At 38.5% G+C, this 24,114-nt stretch overlaps 4 protein-coding genes and 1 pseudogene across 4 annotated transcripts; 4 read left to right on the top strand and 1 right to left on the bottom strand.

Annotated features, from left to right (window-relative positions):
- Positions 1–3,461: 3,461 nt before the first annotated feature.
- On the bottom strand, positions 3,462–4,013 carry LOC103945642. Its single transcript, XM_009356232.2, has one exon. The coding sequence runs from the start codon at positions 4,011–4,013 to the stop codon at positions 3,462–3,464; it is 552 nt and encodes a 183-aa protein (XP_009354507.2).
- Positions 4,014–8,810: 4,797 nt separating this feature from the next.
- LOC103945641 (subtilisin-like protease SBT4.13) lies at positions 8,811–12,033 on the top strand. The gene is given in 3 exon segments (XM_048570234.1): positions 8,811–9,123; positions 9,933–10,097; positions 10,100–12,033. Coding segments are annotated over 3 exon segments (2,412 nt in total).
- A 1,399-nt stretch (positions 12,034–13,432) lies between these two features.
- On the top strand, positions 13,433–17,047 carry LOC103945594 (accelerated cell death 11). Its single transcript, XM_009356196.3, has 5 exons — positions 13,433–13,593; positions 13,692–14,460; positions 15,525–15,697; positions 16,351–16,496; positions 16,780–17,047. The coding sequence occupies exons 2-5, from the start codon at positions 14,257–14,259 to the stop codon at positions 16,896–16,898; spliced, it is 642 nt and encodes a 213-aa protein (XP_009354471.2). The 5' UTR covers positions 13,433–13,593; positions 13,692–14,256; the 3' UTR covers positions 16,899–17,047.
- Positions 17,048–18,153: 1,106 nt separating this feature from the next.
- LOC103945592 lies at positions 18,154–20,496 on the top strand (annotated as a pseudogene).
- Positions 20,497–21,067: 571 nt separating this feature from the next.
- LOC103945591 (uncharacterized protein At5g39865-like) lies at positions 21,068–22,630 on the top strand. The gene has a single exon (XM_009356194.3). The coding sequence runs from the start codon at positions 21,431–21,433 to the stop codon at positions 22,250–22,252; it is 822 nt and encodes a 273-aa protein (XP_009354469.2). The 5' UTR covers positions 21,068–21,430; the 3' UTR covers positions 22,253–22,630.
- Positions 22,631–24,114: the final 1,484 nt, after the last annotated feature.

Below are 24,114 nucleotides of genomic sequence, written 5' to 3'. Positions count from 1 at the left end.
TAAGTTTCTTTTTTACAGAATTATACTATGAAACTCAAAATTATCTTTTTACCCTTCCATGTAAACACATTCTATCTCATTTTAGAAAATCAATAGAATCTCAGGAATCTAGAACAAATCTTAAGTTTCAGAATGCAAAATTACGCGATTTTGTTCCGAACAGAAAATGAGATTGAAGTTGAGTTTCATTGGGCATATAAAAAAATTATTATATTTTAGTCTAAGGTTTAAAAAAAAAAAAAAAAAAAAAAAAAAAAAAACGATGTCCCGCTCACTTGACTACACCATGACCATGCAAATTGTCACATCTCGGTCCGGGCCCCCACCACATCCCAAGCTCGACTCTACCATACCACGATATTGCCTGCTTTGGGCCCCGATCACACCCTCACGGTTTTATTTCTGAGAACTCACACGAGAACATCCAGTAGGTCACCCATCATGGGAATGCTCTTGTCCCGAACTCGCTTAACTTCGGAGTTCATCGGAACTCCGAAGCCAGTGAGCTTACAAAATCCATTCCCCTGGGCGATGTGAGATGTTACAATCCAGATTGTAACAACCCGTCCGAGGATTTACAGAACAAAAAGGGTATTTTTGTATTTTTCACCAAGGGGCCCACCCCTGATTTGTTTGTCCCCTGGTTCCTTTTCCCTTTTCTTTTATTTTTTCTAAAAAGTCTCTCTCTTCTCCCTCACTCTTTCTTCTTTACCTGTTCTTTCTCCCTCTGTTACTCCCCACTCTCGGCGCTCTTCTCTCCTACAAGAACATGCAGACACACACCCAAACATACATACACACAGCCATCAGGAGGACTTCACCATCATCTTCATCATCTGAGCTTCACTTTTCTTTCCCTCACCTTTAATATCTATCTCGGCACTATGCACAATCACTATGCATGAGATCTCCGACGAGGTAAGTGCAGAGCACACCTAAATCTCCTTAGATCATGCTTGTGATTGTGTTAGATAGTATTTGAGTTGTTGTGGTAAAGTTTAAACACCAAAGTAACTCGGGAAAACGTTTTCCAGATTTTTTGGTGAGGAGCACTGCCCTTTTCGAGACACTTTCCAGCCAAACCACTGCGAGTTGGCTGGCATGCAAGGTAGCAATCTCTTCATCTCACTGAGTACTATAACTTTCCTTTTTTATTTCACCCAATTTCATTGAGTATTGAAGAAGTTATATACATTTGAATCTTACCCAGTTTCCGACGACCTTTGAGGCTTTTGAGGCGTTTTCTGGCCAAACCACGGCCAGTTAAACGTCTTGTGTTCTCTTCATCTCTTCGAGAGCTACGATTTTCATTTTTGAATCACTTGATTTCGTTGAGTATTGACAAAGTTATGAGCGTTTAAAGTTTGTCTAATTTCCGGCCAAATTCCGACCTTCTCTTTCGAATGGGTCTGGCGACCCACAATTGGAACTTAGGCCGGGCTTTCAAGCCCCAAAACCCCTTCGAACCAGGCCCTTGGGCAAAAAAAATTAGGGTCTTTGACCCGTTGAAAACTAACCCAACCCTTATTTTCTTTTGTTTTTATTCTTGGTGTGTTAAATTAAAGGCCTTGGGCCTTACCTATGAAGGCCCTAAACCCAAACCCAACTTCCCATTTTAATTTCCTAGGGGCCTTTGGGGCGGCCTATGATCCCAACCCAGTTTCAAACCTAAACCCCTTAGCCTTTAGCCTAAACCTATTAACCAATTATCCTAGGGCCTAATCCCCTAACCTAAACCCTTTATTCTAAGCCCAAACCCGGTTGACCTTTGACTTGGGTTAACCTCACCCGTTGATCGACCCGAACCCGTTGACGTTGACTTTGAATAGTCAAAGGTCTACGTTAACTTTAACTAGTCAAAGGTCAACGTTGACTTGTCGAGTTTCGTGCGGGACCTCTTCTAGGCTAATTTCGACATCCTGAACCCGTTTTCAATGTCCTTTTTTCCAAATTCAATAGTTTGAGTAGAGTTTGACTAAATGTACCCTTTATGTGCTTAGGGGCAATTAATTGTGGCGTTTCCGTCTTCGCTAGTTGCGTGACTCTTTGACAGCTAAGTATTATGAGTAGACACCTTCTAAAAATGCATGTTTTGATAGTCGAAATGCATACATGAAAAGCATGATTTGCTGACTATGTTTTATGAGATAACATGCTTATTGAGGCAAGTTTGAACTATTACTATTTTCCTATAACCTGTGTTCTTATAGAATATCTGATGGTTGACGATATGATATTTAGAACATATTTAGAACACCTCTTTATAGTATAGATGATGGATGACTTTATACTATGTAGTTGTTTTTCAATATATGTATGTTCAACTTGGTTCACTCATGTTTGTTTTGCGCCCCCTTCAAAACTTAGAATTGAGGCATACAATCCCGGCGTCCAGGCATTTCTACATCGACATCTTCAAGTTCTCTCAGTGTAGGATCCATCATTTGTTTCATTCAATTTTATATTATTTCCTTTAGTGTTCTAGTTAGTTGTATACTCTGAACACGTTCCTTAATTGCATATTCATTATTATTTATATTTATAAGTCTTATCTACCCCTTGTTTTCAACATTTGTACAATAAATGGCTTTCGTCACCCTCGGATGTCGGCCAGCGCGTGCCTATCCTGGTATCCGGGGAATATTGGGATCGGGGCGTGTCACAAATGGGTGCCCCAAGTGAAGTCATCAATTAAATTTATTCAAAGCTTGTCTTACATTAGCAAGGTTCTAAAAAATGCTAGGTGCTAGTCGGGCAGCGGGCTAGCGCTTAGCGCCGAGGAGGATTTAGGTAAATTTCTTGTATATCTTGTAAACAAGTGCATATTGACACTTACAAAAAAATTATACTTGTATGAAATTCATGGATAAGATAATAAAAGAATGTTAAAATGCAAAAAGAGTATCCAACAAGTCCAAAATTAAAAAAAAAGACATTAAGCATATATGTCATATAACCATAGTGAGGAGTATTGTAGGATGACACATGTACAACAAGTTCACAATTTAAAACAACATAAAATGGAAAATAAGAGGAAAATAAGGAAATTTAGTAATGTAAGATACTTATCTTTAGCATCTTGGAATTTAAGTTGATACATAACACATATATTCTATAAAATTAACAAAATTTCAAGATATAATTAGAACTTAGACTTTAAACAAATTTCACAAAAAAAAAAAAAAAAAAAAAATACCACTTAGCTGCCTAGCACAGCCTAGAGCCACCCCGTTTTTTCTAGCCATTTTGCACAAAATCGCCTTGGTTCCAAGGCGCTTAGGCGGCCGCCTAGGGCGTTTTTTAGAACACTAACAACAGGTACACGCCTAGTGCCCATTGCCACCACACCTGTAGCAAACTTCTTCAGGATTTCTAGGAGTGTTCATATGAGCTATGCTTTTCTGGTGATTTGCATTCTTGAAGCTCGGGCTTGAATTATGCCTTGGAGCCTGGTTGTGAAACTAGACACTATCGTTCTTGCCTTTCCCGTTCCAGCAGCCTCGCTTGTGGCCACGTCCTCGTTTGTAATTATTGCCACGAGAGGATGTGGTATTCCCATCAAGGCAAACATCATTCATTTCTGGTAATGGTGCTGATCCAGTAGGTCGGGACTGATGATTCTTCATTAAAAGCTCATTATTTTGTTCAACTAAAAGGAGTACAGATATCGGCTGGTTGTACTCAATAAAGGCTCTTTCTCTATACTGTTGCTGCAGAAGCACGTTGGAGGCATAAAAGGTGCTGAAAATTTTTACTAGCATATCTTTTTCAATGATTGCTTCTCCACAGAGCTTCAACTGGGAGCTAATTCTGAACATTGCAGAATTGTACTCAGCAATTGTCTTGAAATCCTGGATCCTTAGGTGAGTCCACTCATAATGAGCCCTTAGAAGAATAACCATTTTCTGGTGATTGTATCTATTTTTCAGTGCCTTCCAGAGAATTAATGGATCTTTAATCGTGAGGTACTCGCTATTCAGTCCTTCATCAAGGTGGCAACGGATAAAGATCATGGCCTATGCCCGATCTTGAGAGGATGCACTGTTATCCTCCTTTATGGTTTCTCCAAGATTTCCTACCTCCAGATGGATCTTGGCATCCATTACCCAGGTAAAGTAGTTCTTCTCAATAATATCCTGGGCAACAAAATCAAGTTTTGCCAAGTTCGCCATTTTCTTTTCTGAAAGAAAAATGAGGTATGTAAGAACTTGCAATAATACGTATTCTGGAGGAATATATTGTTAAAACTTTTGGTTCTTACAAATTTTTCATTTTGATCTTCAGGTCAAAATGATAAGCACTTGAAACTTCAAGATCGAGATTTAAATGATTAATGAGGAGGGCGATTGTACAACACCTCTCATTGAAATAAAATAACATAAGATGAGAGATTATTCCGCAACACTCAAGCAATAGAAAAAATTAAATATGCAAGGCAGGGTGGGCGATTATACCACACCACCTAAAATTGCAATAAAATTAAATTTGCAATTCAAGATGGGCGATGATACCGCACCATCTTCAATCACAATAAAATTAACATAAATAAATACTGGGTTAGTAATTAAGAACTACACCAAACAAGAAATCAAAGATATAAGTAATTGTTATGTTGAGAACTAAAAGCAGGCATGGAGCTAGCAGTTCTTCGTGAGGGTATATCCAGCAGGTGAGGCAGATGAAGAAGAAGAATAGTAAAATCCTTGGAGGTAACATTTTTTTTTCTTTCAGCGAAGGGAAATGAGAAATGGTTAGATAGTCGTGCTGATAACGTGTTATAAATAGGCAAAAGTTAGAGAAATAACTTTTGCTAAGTGCAAGGGTGAAACGGGTGCAATATATCACACATATTTTGTTTCGTAACTATAACACAAAATGATTGCAGATGAAAGAGAAATGGAAGGGTACTTATATTATTCCAACTTTTCTTTTCTTACTGTGTGTTTTGATCACTCGTAGTGCTCTATATATAGAGCAACTTCATTGAAAGCTTACAAAACTACACTATTAGGCCTATGATAGACATACTATTGGCATGTGGGCATACAATCTCATTGTTTACAACAGTATGATACTTTTGTTTATTCTTACCCACTAAAATAACTACAATCGTGGCTTGAATTCTTTTTTTACTCCCATTGACAAACTTGGATGCTAATTGGTGACTTCAATGCAATATTTTCTTTAGAGGAAAAGATTGGCAGAACTCAAAGTGTGAACAAATTATATGATTGATTTTTCAAATTTTTTTAGAGATGAAAATTCTATTCCTTTGCATGCTTCTGATGTCCCTTTTACTTGGTCTAATTGTCATAAGAATCATATTGTGATCTTTGAAAGACTTGATAGATCTCTTGCTAATCCTAGTTGGTTAAATTATTTCCTAATTTTAATTTGCATAACCTCCCTATTTTTGGATCGGATCACAACCTTATTTGCTTAACCTTGTATAAAACTTGCCCTAAAAGAAGGTTCACTTTTTAAGTTTGAGGCTATGTGGCTTCAACACTCTAAGTTTCAAGATACGGTTAAAAAGGCTTTGGTCTGTCATTTGATAGCAATCCTAATGATCAATTCAGAGTTTGTGCTGGTACATTTAAGCATTTGATTAGTGTTTGGAACAAACAAGTGTTTAGAACATTACTTTGAAATTAAGAAACTTGCAGGATAACTTGGTTGATGCTAAATCTAAAAGAATGGTTGTCAACCCTAAACCTTAACATCTGAGGAGGAAAAGAGTACTTCTAAACAAGGTTCTAAAAGATACTAGGTGTTAGTCGGTCGGTGGACTGGGGCCTAGCGCCTAGGCGGATTTAAGTAGATTTATTATATATCGTATAAATAAATATCTATTTATACTTCAAAGAACACATAGATTGCAAATAAAATAGCATATAAATTATATAGTATTAAAACATATTGAAAACAAGAGGAACAAACATATAATAAGTGTTTCTTTGAGTATTCAACAATTCTCTTTCATTTTATTGAAAAAATAAATTGCAAAAGGAAAGTTATCTATTTTCTGTATACGTGAGAATCGTGACATAGGCGGGTGCCTATGCTGATCTAGGCGTGCTAGGCAGGCGCCTAAGCAGGTCTAGACGCGTTTTCAAGATTTTCAAACACCTAGGGATTAATTGAAGCGGCGGCCAACAACCTGGCACCTAGGCCCTAGGGGGGATTTTTAGAACGGTACTTCTAAACAACTCATCAATCCCTAAGGAATCAGGAAATCAGATGCTAAAGCTAAGTGATTACAGTTAGGGAATAAAAACACCAAAAATTTTCAAAATCATTCTACTATGAAATAGAAAGTAAACAAATGAGTTTAGACACATTCTAAAAGTCATTGGGCTCAAGTCCCTGCCTCTTGGGCACTCATACAAATTTAAAGAATATGGGTAATCTTTGGGATGGAAAAGAGTTCGATAATGACTACAATTTAAATCGATAATGCGGGAAGGCTACAACAAAGTTATAACTAAAGTGAATGGATGGGGGTGCAAATAGAATGTAAAGGAAATAACAAAGCTTTTAAGTGTTTTTCTGAGAGATGAGTTGAGTGTCCTTTTCTTCATGTTCTTTTGTAGCTTTTATAGCAACCTCATTCCTTCTAAGTTAAGTCCCCCTGCTTGATATGACAGACAAGTGGTGATTTCACACTCAACCTCCTTGAAATTACAAGGTTTTAGCCTTAAAAATGTGTTTTTGCCCTCTACAAAACCTATCGTAATAAGCCCTATGCATGTCCAGTTGCATAGGTTTGCCGCCCAATCTTGTCACATTGCTTAATATCTTGATTGGGCTGAGTTTCCGTCTTCAGCTTTCCTTGCTTCAAAAGTCTAGTGCCTTCCTGGGGCTTCACATAGGCTTAGGCTGCGCTCCAGGCCCAATGTCTAGTTTGGGTCTAAACACACCCCATACATTGACCTTTCTATTATTTTCGTTGCATCTGTTGATTTTACGGCAATATCATTTCATCCCTTATGCAATCGAGTCATTTATGGTTAATATATGGGCATATCAATGATAATCTATAATAATAACTTGTTTAAATATTTGATAAATCAAGTTATATGTCGTGCCAAATTTCATATATCAAATCTTATGTAAAAAATGTGGTGATTCACTGCAAAATGATTATACAAATTAAGAAAAGCATTTGTTTATTTTCAAAACTAAGGATCATGTGCAATGGCGTTGATATAGGGCAGGGGGTTAAGTTTCGCAGGTAAGGGGTTATGCGTCTTTGGATTAAGGGTTAATCTTAGTTTACTTCTCTGAAGTTTCTTGGTTTTCAACATTTGGTACATGAAGTTTTTTTTGTCCCAGTTTGGTACCTAAAGTTATAATTATGAAACACTTTTATACATCCGTTAAGTTTTCCGTCAGAACCTCCGTTAACTGATGACGTGACATCCACGTGGACAATTACTGGGTGTCACGTGTCATTATGGGCCCATGTAAATATAAAAAATTAAAAAAAAATCTAATTTTTTTTAATAAGAAAACTAATGAAAAATGGCTTGAAAACTTTGAGTTTTAATGATAAGGATAAAATAAAGGGTAAGTGAATAGTACCAGGATTGACTTTTTAGTGTAAAAATATGGTTTTTCGTTAAAGTGAACAGTACCGTGAGCTTTTCGTTAAAACTTCCTTTTTTTTTTATCTCATCTTCTAACCCTAGCTATTAGGCCCAAAAACTGTTTTTTTTTTATAATTTTTTTCTAGGCTGCTACTTACACCCACAACCCCCTTCCTCCTTCCCTTCTCTCATTTCTCTCCTCTGCACCCACCCTCTCCGCACACCCACCTCTCCTATTCAATTTTTTAATATCTTTGAGTTTTGCGTTCTGGGTTTTTTCTAGGGTTTCTGAGTGCCCAACTTGATTTTTCTTTCCCCCTTTATATGCAAGGTTCTAAAAAGTGTTAGGCGCTAGTCAGGCGGCGGGCTAGCGCCTAGCGCCTAGGCGGATTTAGGTAAATTTCTTGTATATCTTGTAAATAGTGCATATTGACACTTACAAAAAATTATACTTGTATGAAATTCATGAATAATATAATAAAAGAATGATCAAATGCAAAAAGGGTATCCAACAAGTCCAAAATTTAAAAACACATTAAGCATATATGCCATATAACCATAGTGAGGAGTATTGTAAGATGACACATGTACAACAAGTTCACAATTTAAAACAACATAAAATGGAAAATAGGAGGAAAATAAGGGAATTTAGTAATGTAAGCTACTTATCTTTAGCATATCGGAATTTAAGTTGATACACAAGACACCTATTCTATAAAATTAACAAATTTTCAAGGTATAATTAGAACTTAGACTTAAATAAATTTCACAAAAAAAAAAAAAAAAAAACCCACCTAGCCGCATAGGCGGCCGCTTAGAACCACCCCGATTTTTCCAGCTGTTTTGCACAAAATCGCCTCGGTTCCAAGGCACTGCCTAGGCCGCTGCGTAGGGTGTTTTTTAGAACACTGTTTATATGTTTCTGTTTGACCGTCGAGAAAACGAGGGAAAAGGAGGGGAAATTGTGGGTTCTTGCCGGAATGCGCTCACGGGTCAATTAATATGAGAGCTGAAGAAAAAGCTGAGTGATGTGAGGGTTTGAATATGAGCCATGGAGATGTAGACAGTAGCAGAAACAGGAATCAACCCAATAGTGATGTGCTGAGGAGAGCAGCTGGAGGAGGAGCCAATGAGTTTGGTCGGGCAGTGTCGACAGTTGCAGTTGCATAGATATGCGAGAGCTTTGGGTTTCAGAGCTTCAAAGAGTCTATGATGGACGCCATGGCCAACATTGCCATCCGATACCTCTGTGACTTAGGGAAGATGTCGAGTTTTTACGCCAATTTGGCGGGAAGAACCAAGTCCAATATGTTTGATATTATTAGGGTGCTGGAGGATTTGGAGTCATCGCAAGGGTTTTTGGGTGCGGCAGAGATGGGTCATTGTCTTGCAGAGTTCGGGATTGTAAGAGGCATTGTGGAGTATGTAGGTTCGGCTGAGGAGATCCCGTTTGCACAGCCGTTGCCTCGATTTCTAGTGATCAAGCAACGAAAATTGATCCCGAATTTTGAGCAAATTGGGGATGCACCATCGAGTAAGCATTTGCTCAATTGGTTGCCGGGAAGGGTGGGGTGAGGTAGGAGATTAACGTGAGGGGTAAGGTGAGGTAGTAGAGGTGGGTGCAGAGGAGAGAAAGGAGATAAGGGAGGGAGGAAGGGGTCGTGGGGGTGAGGAGTAGCCAAAATTTAAAAAAAAAAAATGTTTTTGGGCCTGATAATATTTACATGGGCCCATAATGACACATGGCGGCCTAATCAAATTGGGACGAAAACAATTTAATTTTTTTTTCAATTTTTTAATATTTACATGGGCCCATAATGATACGTGGCGTCCCAATCACTGTCCACGCGGGTGCCACATCATCAGCTAACGAAGGTTCTGACGGAAAACTCAACAGATGTATGAAAGTGTCTTATAATTATGACTTAAGGTATCAAATTGGGACGAAAACAACTTCATGTACTAAATGTTGAAAACCAAGAAACTTTAGGGTAGTAAACTGAGATTAACCCTTTGATTAAATTTCAATGTTTAAGGTTGCCAGTGAAAAAATAATTGCATGTATAGAAGCGGGGAATGTTGGGGCGCGAAATTTGAACTTGTATGCATATATAGGGAGAGTACATATGTTTAAATCAATCCGACCATTTTTGCCGGAACGATGCAATTTCGGATATAAGGAAATAATATCATAACAAATTACACAGATCATGTTGGCAGCCTACCTTATGATTTGGATGAGCGTGAATTCGTACAGCTCCAATTCAGATAAGTTTGTTCATATGTGATTCTAATTAAAATGGAATTGAAATGGAATATTTATTCATTGATTTGTGGCTTGAGTTTCTCATAGAAAGACATATATTGTGTACTTGGGATCACTTCCTAAGGATGACGTGTTCTCGCCATTGTCTCATCACATTGGTATTCTCGAAAGGGTTACCGAGAGTAGCTCTGCTTCGAATCTCTTGGTAAGAAGCTACAAAAGAAGCTTCAACGGATTCGCTGCAAACTCACCGACCGAGAAAGAGAAAGGCTTGCTAAGATGAAGGAAGTTGTCTCTGTGTTTCCGAGCACAACTTACAAGCTCCAAACAACAAGATCTTGGGAGTTTTTGCGTTTCAATGAGAAACTCAAGCGTAATCCTACTGTCGAGAGCAATGTTATTGTTGGTGTCATCGATACTGGGATATGGCCTGAATCGGAAAGTTTTAGCGATGAAGGTTTTGGTCCAGCTCCAAAGAAGTGGAAAGGAGTTTGCAAAGGAGGCAAAAATTTCACTTGCAACAAGAAGATCATTGGAGCTCGGTTTTACGTTGGTTCCTCAGCTAGAGATGAGATTGGTCATGGAAGTCATACTGCCTCAACCGTAGCAGGAATTCCCGTAAAGGGTGTGAGCTTTTACGGACTGGCGCACGGAACTGCAACAGGAGGCGTTCCCTCTGCGAGAATTGCTGAATATAAAGTTTGCGGTTCTAACGAGTGCGCTACAGACAAGATATTGGCTGCTTTTGATGATGCAATTGCTGATGGAGTTGACATCATCACAATTTCAATTGGAGACTCAATTGCAGTCCCTTTCGATCAGGATCCTATAGCAATCGGTGCTTTTCATGCACTGGAGAAAGGGATACTAACCTCTCAGTCTGCAGGGAACGACGGCCCTTATATGGGTACTGTATCAAGTGTAGCACCATGGATTCTTACAGTTGCAGCAAGTAGCATAGACCGTCACATCATTGACAAGGTTGTTCTTGGAAACGGAAGGACACTTGTCGGGAATTCTGTGAACGCTTTTGATTTAAATGGAACAAGTTTTCCCTTGATAGAAGGCAAAGACTCGTCGAGTGAATGCGGCGATTGTTATGAAGGTTGTCTAGACCCTAACTTAGTTAAGGGAAAGATTGTGGTATGTCGTTGGCCTATAGGCATTATCGAGGCTCGTCGAGTTGGAGCAATAGGTGCTGTAACTGACAGTACCATACCCGATGTTTCTCCCATTGTCCCACTACCTGCAGCATGTTTTAGAAGCAAGGATTTTGACGTTGTCAAGTCCTACGTCAACTCCACAGGCAAACCTCGAGCGAAACTACTAAAAAGTGAAGTCATAAAAGATCTTGCCGCACCTACTGTCGCTTCCTTCTCTTCACGGGGGCCCAATCGTATTTTATTTGAGATTATCAAGCCGGACATAACTGCCCCGGGGGTTGATATTTTGGCTGCATATTCACCTGTTGCTCCTGTCACAGAGAGCTTTGAAGACCGGAGGCACGTGAAATACAGTTTCCTATCTGGAACTTCCATGGCTTGCCCGCATGCTGCTGGTGTCGCTGCGTATATCAAAACATTCCACCCCAACTGGTCTCCAGCTGCCATCAAATCATCTATCATGACTACGGCTGGGCCTGCGAATGGCACTGACGATTCCTACACGCCCGGTGTATTTTCGTATGGTTCTGGCCAGATCAATCCTCTAAAAGCTTTAAATCCGGGCCTTGTGTATGAAACTTCTAAGGATGATTACATTAAGTTGCTCTGCTCGATCTTGGACGAGTCCAAAGTTCGACTTATTTCTGGAGACAAACGCCCTTGCCCTGCAAAGAATGACAAAATATCGGCCAAAGATCTCAACTACCCTTCAATGGCTGTTAACATTCTTGCAGAGACTTCGTTTTCGATTCAGTTTCAAAGAACAGTTAAAAATGTTGGCCATGCAAACTCCATTTACAAGGCAAAGACCATCTCAAAACCAGGAATTAACATAAAGGTGGTGCCTCAAGTTCTTTCCTTCAAGTCTTTGAATGAGAAAAAGACCTTCAATCTGACAGTTTTCGGAAGAAGTATACCATTACTTACGCGTGTATCTGCGTCGTTGGTGTGGACGGATGGTACTCACAGCGTTCGAAGTCCAATTCTTGTAAGCGCCACCAACTATAGCTCTTGATCACGAGTTCATCAATGGGGCTTCATACTCTACTGAAAATAATGGGGCTTCATATTCTACTAAATTTTCAGCATCACATTTTCCCTTACATGCAAGTATCTCACCACATTTTATTAATTTATGCGAAGCATTTCTTATTTGTGGAGCTTCTTGTTTTAATGCAAAGATCAAAAGTCCAGCCCCATTATCCACAACATCAACCTAATACAACTTCTTCCTAATATAGAACTAATAAAAACTGAATCGAGGGTCGCACTACAGAATGAGGCCTAAGGCATATATCACAATTGATATGTAGGGCAAACAGATTGCTCTTGCTGCAAAAACTATAGCACTAGAGCAAACATGGAGCCCCCAGCACTTTTTAACCAAGTTGGATGTTAACGTGCGGCAAATAATTCTTAACTGAAAGACATATTTGTCGGGTTGTCCCTAGGCATGAGTGTTATGGAAAATCAACAAATAATTCTGAACATACTAAGCGTTCTTGGATGATACAAGTAAAAGGAGTTTGGGACCTTATACTCTGTGAAAAGAAATTTGTATTATATATTTTTTAGTTTTAAAATAAATGACATCCCATTTGAAAAAACTTAAATGTTGATTAACGCGCTTATTTGTTATTGACAACATATTATTTAATTTGCATATTTGATCTATAAATTTGATGTAATTAGCGTTACTTATTTTTAAAACACTGTCAACATGTCTGCCGTGCAATTACTTTAGTCTAAAGTATGGATTCCAATTGCACTGTTCAAGTGAACACTGACTTGGGGTGGATATTGAGTTATTTACAAAATTGCCACAGCCTCTTCATTGCCGTTCAGATTGGAAATTTTAATTTATTTACGAAATGAAAATATTATTGGCATTCCTAAAATCTCATTCTACATCTTTCATAAGTGTATTTTTATTTTCTAATATAAAAATTTTAAAATGCAGAATGAGATATTTTGAAAAATGTTACCGCTTTGCACAGTGGAAGGGTGCATACGTAAAAAAATCTCATTCTACATTCTTCGAAAATGTATTTTTCTTTTCTAATATAGAAAGTTTAAGTGTAGAATGAGATATTTTGAAAAATGTCACCGCTTTTCACAGTGGAAGGGCGCATAATCCAAAAAATCTCATTCTACATTCTTCATAAGTGTATTTTTCTTTTCTAATATAGAAAGTTTGAAGTGTAGAATGAGATATTTTGAAAAATGTCACCGCTTTGCACAGTGGAAGGGCGCACACACCAAAAAATCTCATTCTACATTCTTCATAAGTGTATTTTTTTTTTAATATAAAAAGTTTGAAATGTAGAGTGGGATATTTTGAAAAATATCACCGCTTTGCACAGTGAAGGCGCACACGCGTTGATCATCGTGGATTGCTTCGACTGCTTTTCCTTCTGTTTCCATGCCCTTTTCTTTCCCTTCATCGAATCCCCCCATCTCTCCCTTTTCTCGGCATTACATTCCTGTTACGTTCCTCCGCTTTCCGAATTTTTTTGCTACGATTCTGGCGAAGGCCGTGTCGAAGCTGGTAAAAAACGATTCCTCAGTGCCTCAGGTAACTTCTATACGGTTTTCCCAAAATTAGATCGTTTCCAAATCCGATCAGTGTTCTTCAATCATGTTGTGTTCGTCTGTTTTTAATCGTTGGTGCAGGTTCTTGACTATTTTCAAGGTATGTGGCTGTGAGCCCACTTCAGAGGCCGGTTCGACATTCCGTTGTTTGTGAGGTCGCCACGAAGAAGCCCGACTCTGCTGTGAAGAGAGCTCGGCAGGCCGAAAAGAGGAGGACTTACAACAAAATCCGGAAATCCGAAATCAAAACCCGGATGAAGAAGGTACTTCTCTTTTCGGCAAGTTAATTTGATTTTAACTGAGGATGGAGAAACCCTGCAAACATTTGCACCAGGCTCCTCTTTTGGATTGCCACTGCAAATAAGGACACGAGGAATTTCTTTGAAGAAGAGAATATGAGGAGCATATATTCCTAAAATTTATTCCGTTTTCGAGCTATAATTTTAGAAAAAGAGTAGAATTTAGTGATTAAGGGTATATTAATATTTTCGTATCAACTTTTAATTATAATTATCATAAATTTAAGGTTTTAAAGTGGTGGTTATAATTTTATTTGGGGTCCAAATTTTGGTTAGTTTTCCAAATTTTGCTATAAAATAAAAGTGTCTGAGAGAGGGGCAGAGACTTGGTGAAAAGAAGCTATAGAATGGCAACGGTAGTGAAAAGGAAAGATGAGAGAATTCTGACAAGGCTGGCAGATGAGTTCGAACAACTGGCCGCTCAGCTGAACTCTCCGGCACCGATCACCATGGAAATTGGCAAGTTCACCCAAGCCTGTCGTCTCGTTTCTCCTCTCATTCGACACTTAGGCGTCGCTATGAAGTTCGCCGACATAGAGTACTCTGATATGGTATTATTCATCTCTTAAACTTGAGAGTTTGATGCTTTTTGGTGATGGAAAGATTTAGGTTGCAAACTTGTCATTGTCTTCTACATTTGAATTAAATTTCAAAAGTTTGATGTAAAACTTGGGTGTTCCTTAGGGTTCGGTGGATTGTGATTGATGAGTGCTTTGATTTCTTAGGTGCATTTCACTCATGGGAAATATACGCATGATTAAATCAGTTACTCATTTTTAAATAAATAATAAAATTAGAAGATACTATAACGACAATAAAAGGGGACCAAATTTTATTTTATATACATCCTTATTGTTTATTCAGTGTTCCTCAACTATATAATTGATTTGCTCATATTTCCTTTTGATTTAATGGATTTTTTTTATAAAAAATTATTATTATTAATGGGAGGGAGAGGGTTTTAAACTATTACAATAATTTAGGAGAGGGAGAGAATGGGTGGAAACCCAACACCATATACACTAAGATATTGAACCACATGCTGATTTAATGGTTTCAGCTAATTTAATTTCTTAGAGCAACTTCCTGTGCAAGGATGTAAAATTGAGAATGTAAATGAACATTTTATAACTCTAGACATGTTTTGCTGTAGTAGGAGAATATAAATTTCATGATGAAAATGAAATGCATCTAACTTTTTTTGTTATTGATTTTTTTTTTTAAATTTAATGTGATGAATTTTTATTCATTGCGTTAAAATAATAAAAGGAAGGCAAAAATACTAAATAAAAAACTCAATTATATAACTTCCTAAATATTTCTTATTATTCTTATGCATGAGATCTAAAAATTACTTATTTTTTTTTTTTTTTACATCTTCTGGTGAGGGTGAGTAATTTTGATATTGAAATTCAGCTGCACTGAATTTCAAATATATTTTTAAGTTACATAATACGCATTCTAAGACATTTTACATATTTCAAAGATGATCTTAATTATTTATATTTTTCTTTTGATTTTGTTCATATATACTTCCCTTTGATGTGAGTGTTTCTTTGGTTTTTTTTTTTTTTTTTTTTTCTAATTAAATTTTGATTAATGTGGTGGTTGCCAGGTTAGTGGGATTGAAAAGGCAGGAATGTCAGTTAATACCCTAGAAGATTTGCTTGACCGGGAAATACAACAGAATACCATTAAGCGCCACAGTAGTGGTTCGAGAATTCTCATCAGAGTGAAGCGTTCACTTGAGATGTTTAAGATAATATTCGAGCAAACTATGGCCTCAAGGTTTTACTTATCTCAAACCTAGCCTCGATCTTCTCTGAATTCACTGTTTCGTTAACATGTCTAAAATAATTTTCGTTTGCAAATGCACTTTCATCTTAAGTGTGCTTCTATGTCCACTCATATGTTCTATTTTCTCATATCCACTTAATTTATATTTCTGTTCATCATGAATTTTTTTTAATATTTAATATTAATTAAGAGTTTTTAAAATGGACTGAAATCACTTTTAATGAAAGTTTTTTTGGGTTTCAAGAGCACTTAAACTGCTTCTTGCAAGAAGTATCAATTATGTGATATTTGTAGGGAGCACTTCAAATGCTTTTTCGGGATTTACTTGTATTTTTACTAAGGATGGTTTCAAAAGTACTCTCAACAAACTCATTTTTAGTCATTTTAAAATTACTTCCAAACGAGCTCATAAACTCCTCGTTCTAAACTCGTGATATCCATTGTACCATGATTTAAATATTCTACTTAGGGCACATAATTATTTATTGACTAATCTTTGAATTAATTATTCACAAAAGAACAAACCCTAAATCAATGACTGCTATCTCTAATTTTTTAATGTCTCTATAATTTTGCAGCTAGCTGTTATTTTACTATCGCAGATTCAATTACTTATAACTTGAATTTCTTTTTTACGTGGGCAGCGGAAATTCAATCATGGATCCGGTTAAGACAGCATATAAACAAGTTTTTTACCCCTACCACGGATGGGCCACCAGAAAGGCTGTTGCGGGTGCACTGCACACCCTTCCTACAAAGTCACTGTTCTTGAAAAGGCTAAAATTAGATGGTAAGACTATTCTTGTATGTAACTCATCATTGTCATATTATCTGCTTCCAAACCAGGCTTCTAGCAGACTAGCTCATATCTATTGACATTAGGCTAGAGATTTGGGATTGATAGGTTTGACTGCTCATGGTAGCGGTAGCTACCGTGGCCGGTTGCAGGTTCTTACGTTCAGATATTGAGCATATATAATTAACATGAATTTACTATGAATGCTATATGTACATGGGTATTTTAGGGTTGGATTTGATGGTTACACAGTTTGTTTGGTATTCTATTTTATCAGAGGCATCGACTTTTGTTTTGATGCAAAGGACAGTTACTGCATTGGATCTTCTGATACGCTACATGGACAACTTATTCCATTCAAGGGAGTCAACTCAAGAGTTTCTACGCTTGATTTGATTGATTTCCATCTTTCGCACGTACGCATGCATTTTTACAAATTTGCTTTGATTTCCGTGTTTCATGTGTTGTATGATCGAATATCAGTGTGAACCTTATAAGGATTGTTATTCGATTTGGTTATAGTTATGATAATTTTCCTTTTTCCATTGCCTGCCATTCTATGCTTCCTGTACTGTTGGTAAACTTTTTTGAACTAGAAGGTCTGGAGAGTTTGAAGCGCGGTAAAAACTCAAAAGATGCGCCACTAGTAAGCTACTAAACCCCACCGCTTGAGCTGTGCAATTAAGCCGAGCCGAGCCAAAGTCCGAGAACCAAGCAGAGATCAGAACGACATCGTTTTAATGTCGTTCACCCCGTACCTTGGTCTCTTCGTCCTTTTCATCGCACCTATGAGATTTTACGGCAATATCATTTGATCTTTTTGGCCTAAACTGTGGTGTCATTCTACCGTTTAGCTCCTAGGCAACACCTAGGCCAAGAACCCAGCAGAGATCGATGCGACATTGTTTTGATGTCTTTCACCGAGGACATTGTTTTGATGTCTTTCACCCATTACCTCGATCTCTCCATCCTTTTGGTCGCACCCGTGTGATTTTATGGCAAGATCATTTGATCACGACTACCAACAGTCGTTTATGGTACACCTGCGCTAGTCACTATGACCATGTTTGCAGGAATGATGAAGTTTCTAACATAAAAAAAAAAAAAAAGTAGGGAGACCAAATTTATAAATCAAATTTTTGTAAGGAAAATTAATGAAAAAGGGTTTGAAAACTTTGAGTTTTAACCAAAAGAATCTTGACAATCAATACGACAGGATTTGGAGGAGCGTGAATTCATACAACTCCAATTCAGATAAGTTTGTTCATGTTGGAAGCCTACGATATGATCATATGTGATTCTAATTAAAATGGAATATTTATTCATTGATACGGCTTTTGGAAACAACAATAAAATGAAACATTTCGAAGAATTGGTTGAATCTGACTTTCTTCTTGGTCATAGTTGACAAATCAAAATTGTATAGAAGCTTAATTAAATGCATTAAACATTTGGAATTCGTTCATCCTGCATGGAAAGAAATTAATTTCATGCCATGGAAATTGTGGCCAAGGAATAAAATCGTTTGAAAAATATTCATCCTTAAAGGAAAGAAAATCTGGATACCAATGAAGATAAGATTTTTGTTGACCTTCATCCTTGATACATAAGACTCGTCAGTTGTTACGATCTTCAGCATCGAAACAAAACAATGGCAAAGCACGGGGATCTCCTGGTTTCTTATGCTATGTCCATTATTTTCATACTCCTCGTGAGCTTATCGTGTGAAGCCGTCAATCATGGAGATAGAAAGACATATATTGTATACTTAGGATCACTTCCTAAGGATGATGTGTTCTCGCCATTGTCTCATCACACTGGTATTCTCGAAAGAGGTTATCGAGAGTAGCTCTGCTTCGAACCTCTTAGTAAGAAGCTATAAAAGAAGCTTCAACGGATTCGCGGCAAAGCTCACTGACCGAGAAAGAGAAAGGCTTGCTAAGATGAAGGAAGTTGTCTCTGTGTTTCCGAGCACATCTTACAAACTCCAAACAACAAGATCTTGGGAATTCTTGGGTTTCAATGAGAAGCTCAAACGAAATCCTACTGTTGAGAGCAATGTTATTGTTGGTGTCATCGATACTGGGATATGGCCTGAATCCGAAAGTTTTAGCGATGAAGGCTTTGGTCCAGCTCCAAGGAAGTGGAAAGGAGTTTGCAAAGGAGGCAAAAATTTCACTTGCAACAAGAAGATCATTGGAGCTCGGTTTTACGTTGGTTCCTCAGCTAGAGATGATGTTGGTCATGGAACTCATACTGCCTCAACCGCAGCAGGAAATCCCGTAAAGGGTGTGAGCTTTTACGGACTAGCTCGGGGACTGCAACAGGAGGCGTTCCCTCCGCTAGAATTGCTACATATAAAGTTTGCGGTTCTAAAGTGTGCGCTACAAACAAGATATTGGCTGCTTTTGATGATGCTATTGCTGATGGAGTTGACATCATTACAATTTCAATTGGAAGTACAAGTGCAGCTCCTTTCGATCGGGATGCTATAGCAATCGGTGCTTTCCATGCACTGGAGAAAGGGATACTAACCTCACAGTCTGCAGGTAATAGTGGCCCTTATGAGGGCTCTGTATCAAGTGTAGCACCATGGATTCTTACAGTTGCAGCAAGTAGCACAGATCGTCGCATCATTGACAAGGTGGTTCTTGGAAACGGAAGGACGCTTGTCGGGAATTCTTTGAACCCTTTTGAATTAAATGGAACAAGTTTTCCGTTGATAGAAGCCAAAGATGCGTCAAGTGAATGCGGGGATTGTGATGCAGGTTGCCTAGATCCTAATTTAGTTAAGGGAAAGATTGTGGTATGTCGATGGGCTTTTGGTAGTATCGAGGTTCGTCGAGTCGGCGCTATAGGTGCACTAAGTGAGAGTATCATCCCTGATGTTTCTGGCATTGTCCCACTACCTGCAGCAAGTTTTAACAGCAAAGATTTTGACGTTGTCAAGTCCTACGTCAACTCCACAGGCAAACCACGAGCAAAACTACTAAAAAGTGAGGTCATAAAAGATCTTGCCGCACCTACTGTTGCTTCCTTCTCTTCTCGGGGGCCTAATTTTATTTTACCTGAAATTATCAAGCCGGACATAACTGCCCCGGGGGTTGATATTTTGGCTGCATATTCACCTGTTGCTCCTCTCACAGAGAGTGTTGAAGACCGGAGGCATGTGAAATACAGTTTCCTATCTGGAACCTCCATGTCTTGCCCGCATGCTGCTGGTGTCGCTGCGTATATCAAGACATTCCACCCCAACTGGTCTCCAGCTGCCATCAAATCATCTATCATGACTACGGCTGGGCCTGCGAATAGCACCGACGGTTCCTACTGGCCCGGTGTATTTTCATATGGTTCTGGGCATATCAATCCTCTAAAAGCTTTAAATCCGGGCCTTGTGTACGAAACTTCTAAGGATGATTACATTAAGTTGCTCTGTTCGATCTTGGATGAGTCCAAAGTTCAACTTATTTCCGGAGACAAACGCCCTTGCCCTGCAAGGACTGGCAAAAAATAGGTCAAGGATCTCAACTACCCTTCACTGGCTGGTAAAGTTGTAACAGAGTCTTCGTTTTCGATTCAGTTTCAAAGAACAGTTAAAAATGTTGGCCTTGCAAACTCTACATACAAGGCAAAGACCATCTCGAAGCCGGGAGTTAACATCAAGGTGGTTCCTCAAGTTCTTTCCTTCAAGTCTTTGAATGAGAAAAAGACCTTCAACGTGACAGTTTCCGGAAGAGATATACCATCACGTACGTATGTATCTGCGTCGTTGGTGTGGACGGATGGTACTCACATCGTTCGAAGTCCAATTCTTCTAAGACTCGTCCTCGTTTGATCAGGAGTTCATCAATGGGGCTTCATTGCTGCAAATAAAACGTATTTTCTGATTATATATCTTTCCATGTTCTCCATTCTAGTTTAGTTGTAATAAATATAGCCAGACTTTTGAACACTGTGTCTTGAAAATCTGTTTGTAATTTATTATTTTCCTATAATTTTCAAAGAAAGAAACCGAACCTTTTAACGGTTGTTTGTTAATGTGTGGCCAATAATTTTTTCTTTTTTATTTTTTTAGCTTTTTCAAAAAGGAACTAGCTGGATGGTTTCGTTGTTGCAATCTACCTTTTTTGGGACTAAAAAACTCATTAAGGCATTTCACCCTCTTCCTCACCGTCATTATACCAACCAATAATTTTTAGTTGAACAAATATGTCATGAAAAGTATAAATACGCTTTATTTATTAGATTTTACATGATATATATATATATATATATATATAAGTGAACCCTAAAACAAATCATAGACACCCAAATGATTTCGGACCTCTCTCTATCTTATAAAATATAAAATCTTTATATTTTTTAACCAAACAGACATAATCAAAATGCCTAGCATTGTTATAATCAAAACCAAAAAATAAATAAAATAAATAAAAGACCAAAATAATAAAATAAAAATGCCTACCTTTGAAGACAACCACCCCCCCCCCCCTTCTCTCTCTCTCCCTCTTTCAAAAGCCATTTTCTCTCTCACAAACAAACACAACAGGATAAACGAAAGAAACAGTCGCTTTTGACAACACAACAAATTACCCACATCCGAACAAACGCCCGTTTCCCTCGTCTTCTAGTTCTTCCTACCTGCCTACCTATATCTCTCCCATTCGCCACCGTCACACGCCTCTTTCCTCCATCGCCCTCCTCCGCAAGGTCATATTTTTTTTCCTCAGATCGACCCATTGATTCTTCGGTTGGCAGAAAATAATCAATTCCTTCTTTGACATTTCTAATTAGCCCTAACTTGTGCGGTCAATTCTGCCCATTTCTCGATCGAATTCGAATTTGAATTGAATTCAAACCCTAGTGTTGCAATACCCCCCGTAAAGATATCAAAGGATTCAAATCCCGGCGAGTTTTCATCTGGGTCGATGGCGGATCTCCAAAATAAGGTCGAATTGGCGGGTAAGCCCAAACCCACCTACTTCTTCAATCGATCACTTAGCATGTACCCAACCCCCATGGATGCCCCCCAAAAGCCCCGTTTCCAGGCCTCCATCGATTACCAGGCCAATTCTTTCAAGAAATTCTACAATTCCATCGAGACGGTGCGGTCCGCCAGCAGCTCCTTCAAAGGGAAGGTCAAAAAGCTCTGCAGTTTTTTCGAGACGGAGAAACCCGTGTCACGAAACCCCGACGAGTCTAAATCCCTGACGGTCAAGCTACGACCGTCGAAATCAATGGCCTTGTCGAAATCCATGGCGCCCGATTTTCGGATCCTGTCAATACGGTTGCCAGGCACCGATGATCGGATAGTGGTGTATTTCACGAGTTTGAGAGGAGTTCGGAGGACATACGAGGATTGTTATGCTGTGAGGATGATATTCAGAGGGTTTGGGGTTTGGGTTGATGAGAGAGACATATCAATGGATTCGGCGTATCGAAAAGAGTTGCAGAGCGTTCTGGGTGAGAAGAGTGTGAGTTTGCCACAAGTATTTATAAGGGGAAAGTATGTGGGAGGTGCTGAGGTGATCAAACAGCTGTTTGAAACCGGTGAATTGGCGAAAATACTTCAAGGGATTCCCACTCGGAAACCCGGGTATGTGTGCGAAGGTTGCGGGGATGCGCGGTTCGCGCCTTGTGTGAATTGCAGTGGGAGTAGGAAGGTGTTTGATGAAGATGAAGGAATGCTCAAGAGGTGCTCCGAATGCAATGAAAACGGTTTGATTCGATGTCCTGATTGCAGTTGCTGAATTGTCAAATGCCAGTTTGCTGCATACTCTAGACGCTCCGCTGTTCATAAATAAATACTCGAGAATAGTTGATGGTAATGCTTAATGATTTGTGGTTTTTTTTTTTTTTTTTTCGGTTGGCTGATTGTGCATCTTTAGGGAATGGATGTTCATTCACTCGTTGAACTGCATTTTGAATAATAGGGTTATTATCGAAATGCAAATTAGTATGGGTACGTCTGATTGTATTATACAGTGGGGAGAGGTCTTTCTGCCCTCCCTAATGCTAATGTAAATAATTAGTATTCCACTATCACTGCAAAGGGTTGCAAAACTATGAAATGTATTGAGATTGGATTTATTTATGTGTTAATTATCCACTCTTGAATTTCTTTTGCATTCCATGAGTTTCGCTTACATGTTTATGTGGGTATTTTTCTTGGTGGATGTGTTGCTGATATGATGATCTAGACATAAATAGAATTAGGATTTGGCGTTTGTGTTCGGATTCCCATTTTATTCACTTGTATGGAATTGGTGTAATGGTCTTTGTGAGTGATTACAGTCAAGTTGCTGCTTGGAATTCGACAACATTCATCTAGTTCATACGTGTTTCTTTGTATTGCTTGATATATATATAGGACTTCTATGATTTGGTGTTATCTGTAGTTTAATGTGCTGATCTTTGAGGGTTGTATCAATATGTTGACCTGAATATGTCTGATGGAATTTGAACCTCTGTTCCTTAGTACTTGGCGGGGATCAATATTGGGTGGTGTGAAATAAAAGTTGTGATTTGCCATATCTAATTTGGCAGTCTCTGATTGGTAGGTAATTGCCTAATTGGAAAGACCATAGAAAAGGAGAAATGCAGTTACAAGGAATTCATACTTATTTTCGGTTGTGCTACAGAATGAGTTTGAAATTGTATAAATGTATACAGTACTCTCGCAGATATACGAGTACTATAGTATTGTTCTTAGACTGTCAATGAAAGACTGGATAATATTAAGATACCAAACAGAGGGTTCTTATCTGTTCTCACTGATCTCTGTGAGAATTGAATGATCTGGTGCATTTTTTTCATTTCATTTCCTCTGCATTTTAAATAAGAGCTCTCGTAACAGGGTTGCGTTCTATCCTTTTTCAATCATGAGCTTGATCTTGTGTTCTTGTTCCTCTGTTGGGTTCATGTTAATTGTCGTCAGTGTTTGCTGTGTTGTTTAGGACATGCTGATTTCAAAATTGTGCTTGTTGGAGTCTTAGTTATGTAATCTCTTTACCCGTTTGCTTCTTGCTGCATATATTTCTGGCCGAGGTATGATTACTTTTCGTTCGTTGGATTCCATAATTGTCATTTATATTTTAGGTTTGTTCATGACCTGTGTGCAACTGTAAATTATGGGAGTAGTTCATCTTACCTTATGTTCTTCGGTCGGCTGGCATTTAGAATATAGCTTTTGGACATCCAAACTTTGCTTGCCGACGAACTTGTGACTTTTTACATTGAACATAACCTTTACCCCTTTCTCATCTCTACTTTTGGATCCTCGAACTCCTTTACCTCTCATTCCTTTCCTTTCCCTCCTTCCTTCTCCTACTCTCTCCCTCCCTCCTCCAGCGGAACCAAAGCGAAGGACGGTGACCTTGCCGGCATCCTAAAATTTACCGCTACGTTTTCGGAGTTAAAAGATAATTTTTCTGTGCTCATGGTCTCGATTTAGGCTAGTCTCTTCCACCGTGCCCTTTTCTTCCCGAACTTATTTTCACAGCCCAGCCAAATTCTAGAAAATATTGATGTTGACACTTATAATTCTAATTGATGCCGTAGAAGTTAGAACCCTAGGTTTCTATACAGGTTATACATGCAATTACAAATGTGA

Source organism: the organism of the source record quoted next, unplaced genomic scaffold (genome assembly GCF_019419815.1).
Source record: "Pyrus x bretschneideri cultivar Hongxiangsu unplaced genomic scaffold, Pyrus_bretschneideri_v1 Contig52, whole genome shotgun sequence".
Lineage (NCBI taxonomy): Eukaryota > Viridiplantae > Streptophyta > Magnoliopsida > Rosales > Rosaceae > Pyrus > Pyrus x bretschneideri.
This window is presented reverse-complemented; position numbering and strand designations above follow the sequence as displayed.

What these genes read in the sequence shown, in the direction of transcription:
- LOC103945642 (XM_009356232.2), bottom strand. Translation starts at nt 4,013, where the DNA reads ATGATCTTTATCCGTTGCCACCTTGATGAAGGACTGAATAGCGAGTAC.
- LOC103945594 (XM_009356196.3), top strand. Translation starts at nt 14,257, where the DNA reads ATGGCAACGGTAGTGAAAAGGAAAGATGAGAGAATTCTGACAAGGCTG. An exon ending in GAGCAAACTATGGCCTCAAG is followed by an intron (nt 15,698 to 16,350) that starts GTTTTACTTATC and finishes TTACGTGGGCAG; the next exon opens with CGGAAATTCAATCATGGATC. An exon ending in GAAAAGGCTAAAATTAGATG is followed by an intron (nt 16,497 to 16,779) that starts GTAAGACTATTC and finishes CTATTTTATCAG; the next exon opens with AGGCATCGACTTTTGTTTTG.
- LOC103945591 (XM_009356194.3), top strand. Translation starts at nt 21,431, where the DNA reads ATGGCGGATCTCCAAAATAAGGTCGAATTGGCGGGTAAGCCCAAACCC.